This window comes from Mytilus californianus, unplaced genomic scaffold (assembly GCF_021869535.1).
Source record: "Mytilus californianus isolate M0D057914Y unplaced genomic scaffold, xbMytCali1.0.p SCAF_5, whole genome shotgun sequence".
Classification (NCBI taxonomy): Eukaryota; Metazoa; Mollusca; class Bivalvia; order Mytilida; family Mytilidae; genus Mytilus; species Mytilus californianus.
This window is the reverse complement of record NW_026262701.1, coordinates 13,915,556-13,925,331: the sequence shown is the minus strand read 5'-3', so window position 1 is coordinate 13,925,331 and position 9,776 is coordinate 13,915,556. Positions and strand designations below refer to the sequence as shown.

Sequence of the window (9,776 nt, the reverse complement as noted above, 5' to 3'; positions counted from 1 at the left end):
GTTCTGTTTAAATACAATCTAAACGAGATATCTTAATAAAGTTTCTTTTATCTTTATGAGTAATTTAAATAACATGAGCATTAAATGCAATATAAGATCATAAAAATGCTCTTCATCTGATTATAATTTTGTTTTAAAATATGGTGCACAACAGTAACTAATACTGAGGCGGGATTTCGCCAATAGTTTCAGCTGTCTGGTTGATGGACACATGTTTTATCAAACCACGAAAATTGCGGATTTGCAGTCGACCGGTTAAACATCTTTCTTTGGGAACGAGGTGAAAAAAGTACAGTTATCTTTAATCAGATATTAAATTTTCAGCAGTGTTTTTATACTGATAGTAATAGTCAGTTAGAAAACGTCATAATACACCTTAGGAACGTCGGATAGTAGTACGATGGCGGAGTCAACGGTGGTCGAAACTATTCATCAAATTCCGACATCAACGTACAGATTTTGTTATAGAGGCGACAAAAAAATTCTGCCGCCAATTAAGTACTACCAGGTTAAGTCTATCGTCCATCGGTATGCCAGACAACAACCACCGAGACAGTTTCCTATAGAGCCAATTACACCACATAGAATTATTCAGGAGGATCCAGGGCCAGCTCTGGGATTAGGGACGAAGGGTTCAAATACACAACAGTAAGGATTCTGAAGCATCCGGCTTTCTTTTAAATAAATTGTTGGGTAACTGTTCGCCTCACTCTTTTTTTTTAAGACAAAAAGCACCTAATGTGTGTTTGACTATTTAAAAGAGCCGCAATTCATAAACTGAAAACATTTCATGTGTGATAAACGAAACCCGTTATATTTTTTATCATAATACAACTAATTTAGAGATATGCTGATTCATTTGCAGATATACTGTCATATCAACGAATAACTTTTATTGTTTTGTAGATATCTAGAACCGAAAACTATAACACAAACTCCTACACCACAGGACATATCTATAGTCAGACCAAAAAGCTCTGACAAAACAAAACATAATGGCAGAAAAAGTCGCGCTGAGAAGTTACAATCAGCTGGTTCGAAGAAAGCAAGTCTTTTTCAAACAAAGTTTGGTCATATGGATTCCAATCTGGTTAATTCATTGGTTCACAAATATCAATGGACGTCTGCCACCAAACAAGCTAATGGTGAAGCGTGTCTACCAGTCATGAAAGTAAGTATATTAAAGATCTGTTTTAGCAACCAAAAACATCAGCTCTAATAAATAGAATTAAATTAAATGTCAAATGTTAAAATATTTAGTATGTAAAGGGTAGTTCTGAGATACGAGCCTCCTCATGGGGTTTTTGATTATGTGATTACTTGGCCGTTTTATAGTGATTATTTTATTATCAGACCAAATATTTCATGATTATTTGATTATTTGATAATCTAGGACTGTATTTTTGATTATTTGATTATATTGTTTAAAAAAATAATTAATGATTATATGATTATATTGGCAAAAAAATTGTGATTATGTGATTACATGGACACTCCCATAAGGGGCCTCAGATATATTACAGATTATTCAATTAATATTTACCATAAGGAGAGGAACAAAGTTCTAACTAAATGACTTTCAATAAATAAAGAAAAAATACTTCTGATTTCCTCGGCACATTTTAGGCTGCTCATCAATTACTAGTACATGTAGTTATAAATCTAGAACTTTATTCTAGGCTCACTCGCCTCCTATTTCAGGACACAATGGTTTTGTGATATTTTTATGCCCAACCTACGATAGTAGTAGAGGCATTATGTTTTCTGGTCTGTGCGTCCGTTCGTTCTCCGTCCGTTTGTCCGTCCGTCCGTCTGTCCTGCTTCAGGTTAAAGTTTTTGGTCATGGTAGTTTTTGATGAAGTTGAAGTCCAATCAACTTGACACTTAGTACACATGTTCCCTATGATATGATCTTTCTAATTTTAATGCCAAATTAGAGTTTTGACTCCAATTTCATGGTTCAATGAACATAAAAAATGATAGTACGAGTGGGGCATCCGTGTCCTATGGACACATTCTTGCTTTAATGACTGCATTGTATGTGTAGTAATGTTTCTTGTTAATGATACCGCCTGTATCTTCAATTCAAATTTTCGGAAATGTCTTTCGTTTAGTAAATTTACATTTAATCTTTGGTTTATTTATTTGATACTGTGTTAGGGTAGAACGAGATTTATCTCAGCCAATTTACGTTTTGTGCGATGTCTCTATAACTGTTTGATCGGAGCAACACGCAGGTTATAGTTAGGGGATCGAGAAATGATTGTCCTTCCGCAGCGCATGCTGTTGGCAATGCACGGTATCAAAAGGATTCACATGGCTCCGACTTTGGTTCTCTTTATAATGTTTTGTGAATTTCAGAATAGTCTTCTTTGTTTATTGTTTATTGGTATCTTGTTATTAATCCTCTTTTTAAACTCCTATATAATCATTTTGTGCAATTAGGTTTCGGTCAGACTTTTGTAAAATTTAGATGGAGAGTGGTACGTCCTCTTTTAAATCAACCCACGAACATATTTTTTGCATTAATATTTCCAAACAGTCAACTACAGTTCACTGTATTTTCACACTATCACAAGTTCAAGTTGACAAATGGTCCTAAATATCTCAGTTATTTTAAAAGAGAACAAAATCAATGCAAATGGTTGTTGTACAGGTTACACCGCCTACATCTGTTATAGAGAAGAAGGCAGATATGATACGTCTCAGTGGACAACGATACGAGTCTTCAGTCGAAGATTGGCAAAATGCTGTGTTGTGGGACAGGATACAACTTAGAGGTTGTGTGTTTCATGAAGATCTCAAGGAGAAGTCAATTGGTATGCCAGAAAGAATCTTATTGAAAAGGTAATAAAATTGAGAATGGAAACGATGGATGTGTCAAATAGATAACCCGAACAAAGAGCAGAAAAACAGCCCAAGGCCACCAATGGGTCTTCAACATAGCGAGAAAATCCCGCACCCGAAGGCGGGCTTCAGCTGGCCCCTAAACAAAAATGTATACTAGTTCAGCGAAAATGGATGTCACACTAAACTCCGAAACATATAAATGAACCAAAATTTAAAAGAACAAACAAGACTAACAAAGGCCAGAGGTTCCGGACAGGCGCAAAAATGCAGCGGGGTTAAACATGTTTTGTGAGATCTCAACCCTCCCCCTATACCTCTAGCCCATAGACTGTTTTAATAAAGTTCGTTGCATACAAATATTCCACTGATTTTTTTAACTAAGAAAAGTATAATTAAAAGCTTTTTGTTGCTATTCGGAAATCATAAGTCAACAGAATTCAGAATCGGTGCGTTATCTATTATACATGGTAGAAATCATTGTTCTGTAAGCTATTTCCTTTTCGATACCAGAGTAATCTATTAAACAACCACCAATCTAAGTTCTTTTTTTCTTTTTTTTTCTTAAGTTTTACAATTTCCAAAGAACAAATGTCTTATTACTAAATAACATATTTTGAAACTTTTTATTGCAGGAATGAATGATGGACGTTTACTATAACTGTAACGCACCTTTTGCATTTTGTCTTTTGACCCTTGCTGGGTGCTTTCCAAAACTCGAATCAAGATATAACACATAAAATAATCATTTTAAAATTTAATCATAATTAATACAGATTGTAGTATTTAAGGTTTGAGATTAAAGAAGTACAGGTCGTGTTATGCTATTAAAAGCTGTACATTTAACTGTTGACCTCGTCAATAGAAGAGAAGTCGATCAAATACTTAAAGATATAATTTACGCGTGTTTATATTTTGATTTTAGGGGAAATTTAACATGTATTCCAGGTTAGTGATATATTTAGATTTCTAATATAATTTTTTTATTTTTCAACATAATTACTCAAAGGCTTCATATAAATAAACGAAGGGTCGTCAATGAGACAGCAAGCGAACGACATAAAGTATCCAAGAGTTATGGTTTATTTCGATGTGAGGCGCGATCCATGATTAATCATATTATTGTAGGATAAATGAAGGAAAACTTACAGAGAAAAGACCAAGAATAAATTCTCCTAAAATTAGAAAGCTTGTAGAAGATAACAAAATTCACAAAATCTAGTAAGTATTTGAAATGACACAACCTAAACACTTTGTTACATATGTCCACAATTGCACACGAAACTATCAATTAAATCAACAGTAAAGGGTTCAGATGTTCAAAAATTGTGAAAGGATCGAAGCACATTAAAGTTATTCAGTCATCTAATTAACCAGTCGATAAACTTGTATCTACCTCATAAAGAAACTAAATATGGATTCCCTACAGTGAAGATGAACAATCTTGTAAATTACAGCGTGCGTCAATGTCCTGGATATGCTGGCTTTATTCCTCGACAACCACCTAAAATAGAAATGGAACGGGAACCAGAGCGACCACATATGACCAGTGTCATGAAGTCTTCGTACAGGTTCGTATCTACTTATAATATAGAAACTATGAAATAGAATAAGTGGATTATCGTCACTTGCACAGTAATTGGATGGTTCTCATCATGACAACCTCTGGTTAACTTGGGAGAAAGTGGGAATAAGATATATATATATAAAGATGTTTGTATAGTTGCTTATGTTGTTAAAGTTTAAACATATTTTATTGTCCAAAAACATTGACAATAGGATTAGACACAAGTTTTGCAACTTAGAACGTCTTCTCCATTACATACAAATAATAAATAACCGAACAAAATAAAATACATAATAATAACATCATAAACAATATTAATATGGAGACATGAAATTAACAAGAATTTAAACGACATGGCTCATCGATTTCTAAAAGTCGAGTTGACCGTAAATTTATATGATAGACCTAGTAGGTTGTTTTAGATTTGGAATATAAATATTCACTCAAAAGGTAAGTTATTATTTTAAAGCAATTAAATTAAATTGTTGTTGTCAACTGATAGGATTTTATATATAAAATCAAATTGATGATCCATGTCTTTGGAAAAAAAATGAACAATTTCATTCGAAGTCAACAAAAGTAATTACATTATTATTGTTATATATTTAACCATAATGTCTATACACTATGAAAAGCGATTGGTGTCTTTGATATAATTCTGCACTTTTGTAAAAATTAGCGTGTTTATATTAATATTAAACATATCATTACCGTACATTAAAGTTTCCAAGTCAGTAGGTATATTTTCTTTTCTAAGTTCCAAAAATAAGATATTCCTTTGAGCTGTATAATTTTTACATGAAAGGAAATAATGTTGAGCATTTTCATATAAATAACCACATTGACACATTGCGTTAGGTTTAATATTTGCGTGATACAGATCCATGTTAAGGGCACTGCATTTGTTTCTTAATCTTGCGTGCAAAACATTTAAATATCTATCGCCAATAGTGAAATATGTAGGGGGTGATTTGTTTTTATAATATTTCTGTTTAATTTTTAATTTAAACATATTTAAAGACAGTTCATTTCTAATGCTTAAATCGAGCGAATTCCACAGTTTAATACTAGATGGAATGAATGATTCTTGATAAAGGGACAGTCTGCTAGAGGTTTGGTATATATTTTGACTGTTTCGTAGATTATAATTGTTTGTTTCTGCAACTGAAGGGGGTATTAAATCTAATAAGTATTCTGGAGCGTCCTCATTCATAATTTTGTAAAATAAAGTTAATTTCTTAACTTCCCGTCTAATTTTTAACTTCTCCCATCCCGTCTCTAAATAAAGGGATTGAGTGCTAGCATAGCTTGTTAAACCAGTGACAATACGTGCTGCTTCCAGTTGTAATTTTTCTAATCTTTCAGAATTTAACTGTCCGCAATTATCCCAAACTTCAGAAGAATATTCTAGAACGGGCCTTATAAAAGTTAAATATATTTTTTCTAAATATTCCCTTTTTAGTCGGAATTTCAAACGTCTAAGAACATTTAATTTTTTTGATACCTTTTCTATTAAAGAATCAATATGCTTGGTCCACTTACAGTCACTGCTAAAAAATATACCTAAATGTTTGTGACTAATAACTGTATCTACCTGAACTCCGCCAAAATCAAAAATCAAGTTATTTTTTGAATTTTTGTTACTAAACAACATGATATTAGTTTTATTGGGATTGAATTTAACTAGCCAATCATTTGCCCAGGAATTAATATTTTGTAGATCGATATTTATCATAGATTGAAGAGTAGTTTCATCTGGAGCGGTATGTCCAATAGATGTATCGTCTGCAAACATTCTACTTAATCCAATCATATCATCTGCAATGTCATTAATGAATATTAGAAATAAAAGAGGACCCAGTACCGAACCCTGTGGAACACCAGCTTTAAGATTACCTAATTCGGAAGTCGCCTCTTTTAATACTACCCTCTGAGTTCTATTTGTTAAGTAACTTTCAAGCCATATTAACAGATTGCCTTTTATACCATATCTTTCTAACTTGTGAAGTAGGCCCCTTATCCAAACTCGATCGAATGCCTTGCTTACATCAGCAAAAGTTAAACTTGTATAAAATTTATTGTCTAAAGCATACACGATAGAATGGTACATCTCAATTAGTTGATGAAAAGTAGAGCAGCCGGGTATGAAACCAGACTGAAATTCATACAAAAGTTTATTAGAAACTAAATGATTGAACATATGTTTATATATTATTTTTTCCAGTACCTTGCTCACGCAAGAAAGAAGTGATACCGGTCTATAATTAGACGGCATTGACTTATCTCCATTTTTAAATAAAGGAATAACATATGCCAATTTCCAATCTTTAGGAAATATATTTTGAGAGAGCGATTTATTAAAAAGAATACATAAGGGAAGTGCAATTTCATTTTTTACTGTTATAAGCATTCTATTACTGATTTTGTCTGGACCAACAGCTTTATTTGGATCTAAAGTAGAAATAATATCTTTAACGTCTTCTAAAGTTACAGTAATTTCTGACAAAACGTTAATACCTCTATCATCGAAGTCAGGCAAATTTTTGTTTTCTTCATCTAGACTAGCTATTGAACAAAAATATCTATTTAGAATATCAACTTTTTCTTTTGCATCATAAGAAAATTCAAAATTATTACTTGGGTTTTGCATCGGTGGAATATCATTTGAAGATCTGTCTTCTTTTAATAAGGAGTTTATGATTTTCCAATATACTCTACTATTTGTTTGCTTGAGTTCATTTAAGTTTTCATTAATATTTTCGTAAAAGTTTTGTTTAATTTGTTTCTTCAAATTATTCACTCGATTCCTTTGGTTTTTAAATTTCTTTTCGTTTGTAGTGCTTTTATTTTTTGAAAATATTTTCCGAAACCTGTCTCGTTTTCTTATTTCTTTACGGAGATTTGAATTAAACCAGATTTTATCATTAGATCGAATAATAACTTCTTTTTTCGGAATGCAAAATTCAGTCACTTTTAAAAATTCGTGCGTAAATATATTGCAAGATTCATGGATGTTAATATCATTATCCAGTAATTTATTCCATTCGACCTCTGAAACCATCTGTTTCATTAAATTATAATCCCCCCTTTTATAGTCCCATATTGTACGTTTGAAACTCTTCGAGTTACTGAACCCGCTTCTGACTGTTATGTAAGTACCTTCATGATCACTTATGTCTCTATTGATAGGTATAATACCCGAGTCAATAAATTGAACGGAATCAGTTATTAATATTGGGTCTAATAAGGACAACGAACCAGTTCGTGAATCAAAATGAGTAGCGTCGTTAATTGTATTAAATAGACCATTTATACTTAGTATATCACTGATACAGTTAGGTAGGTTGAGAAGAAAATTTTTATTTAGATCACCCAAACAAATAATATGATTAGTTTCGTCTAATGCCCTTTTCAACATCATATCGTATAGCGACCAAAAATTGGACGGTGAAAAGCGCTCAGATCGATAAGTAATGTTTATCAATATCACGTGCAATTTTGTTTTCAACTCAAACCACATAATTTCTAGACTTATGTTGTTGCCGCTCGAAAACTCGAAAACCAATATTCCAGTCTCGCTTTGCAAGCAATAATACAAAATCGGCTTGGTTACCAAACACGCGATGGTGTTCCATAAAAAAGCTCAATATCAAAATCATGCCGATTCCCTCCTTCCAAATAACACCACCTCAACCCCCTTATAAAAGAAGAAAAAACACAAAGCAGCATCAATAATTTAAACTGTTACATTTAAATATTGTGCATATGATTGATTGATTGATTGGTTGGTATTTACTTAACTCATCCTCAGCACAAAAAGTTTATATCGCGGCGAGATATTTTGCCTATGTATACAAACAATAAGTTGTTTTGTTGTGTTAAAGAAGTATCAACTTGATGACGAGAAAAAAGACATCTCCGGGTATATATATAAATTATATATATAATCTATTTTCTTTCAGGGAATTGCCAGATAAAGAGTATAGACCACAAAATTTTGCGAGGAAAGGACCAATGTCTAAGACTGTTACACTTACTTATCCGTTCAATCCATTCAACAAAGTCACGTGTGAACCAGTGTTAATGAAATCATACACGCCATGATTTTATAGAATGGCAGTGTTTAAAACAAAATGAAGTAATAATACAGAAGAACATTTCCATTCAATGACAAAGTTTCCCAGTGTATATCGTGTTACGTTGAACTTCATTAAATTTTTATATTGACTTATTGTCTATGTATTAACTTTTTAGTTAATTTTGTTATTGTTTTTGTTCTCTCATTTAAAACATAGTTTTTGTACGTTTAAGAATCAGGTATCAGCCCCTGCAAAATTTACCTGGTCTAAATTTTAAATTATTTGTGAAATATTGCCTTAAATCTAAGGGTCAAAGTTCCGTGACTCTGGAATGACAAAGCCAAAAATTAAAAAATTGAAGGAAGCTTTCTTCCCAAAGTATTCCGTCAATTCTAATATTGTGTTAAAGTTGTATGAGAATTGGTTGAAGCGAACTTGAGTTATTGTAGGAAGTGTTGACGGACAGACGGACTGGTGGACGGTATTGCATTGGTTTACCATAATACGTTCCGTCTTCGACGGGCGTATAAAAACCACACTCATATCAAACAGTAACGTGTTCATATGGAGATATTTAAGGAATGACTGTAATATTTTTTCTGTCTATGAAGAAATAACATAAAAAATGTGGTGCACACTGAATAACGCGCGTAGCGGGTTATTTTTAAGTGTGCACCACATTTTTTATGTTATTTCGAATAGACAGAAAAAATATTACAGTCATTCCTTATAATTTAATTCTAAATTCCATTTTAAACCGGCGTAAACCATGAAAAAACGTTGATGACGTCACGGTCACATGACAAAATTATGTCTATGACTGAGCTGATAAACAAAACAACGTCAGCCAATCAGAAGACACGTTACATCCAAAATTAAATTATATATATATAAATAATAAGAGTGCACACGCTCAAATGCTTTACTGGACTGGTCATGATGGAATTTAAGTTGAGAGTCCTTAAGATAAAGGTTTTACTACAAGTGGCGCAGAAACTTAACATTATCAATGATCCATGTAAATGGAGTAAAAGGCTGATGAACCCTTTCAGAATTATGAACATGTACACCTTATAGTCATTAATGCCATACATCAAACATTAGTAAGCTATTGCTTTCAGTACAAGACGTCATAGTTTATTACTTTGAATTTGCAATTTAATCGGCAGAAATAACAGAACACTCAGTATAATAAATTAAATAACACATATCTGAGAGGGTGATAGACCACATTGTTACCCCTCGAAAAGACATTGTCAACCTTGGCTTCGCCTCAGTTGACA

General features: G+C 32.5%; 1 protein-coding gene across 1 annotated transcript; it reads left to right on the top strand.

Moving 5' to 3' along the window:
• Positions 1-399: 399 nt before the first annotated feature.
• Positions 400-8,641, top strand: LOC127701464 (uncharacterized). Its single transcript, XM_052205331.1, has 6 exons — positions 400-648; positions 907-1,171; positions 2,657-2,847; positions 3,976-4,068; positions 4,305-4,418; positions 8,377-8,641. Exons 1-6 carry the CDS (start codon positions 401-403, stop codon positions 8,516-8,518), a joined length of 1,053 nt encoding a protein of 350 aa, XP_052061291.1. The 5' UTR covers position 400; the 3' UTR covers positions 8,519-8,641.
• The last annotated feature ends 1,135 nt before the right edge of the window (positions 8,642-9,776 follow it).

Coding starts and splice junctions, on each gene's coding strand:
- LOC127701464 (XM_052205331.1), top strand. CDS start 401: ATGGCGGAGTCAACGGTGGTCGAAACTATTCATCAAATTCCGACATCA. Junction 649..906: donor AAGGGTTCAAATACACAACA/GTAAGGATTCTG, acceptor ATTGTTTTGTAG/ATATCTAGAACCGAAAACTA. Junction 4,419..8,376: donor GTCATGAAGTCTTCGTACAG/GTTCGTATCTAC, acceptor ATTTTCTTTCAG/GGAATTGCCAGATAAAGAGT.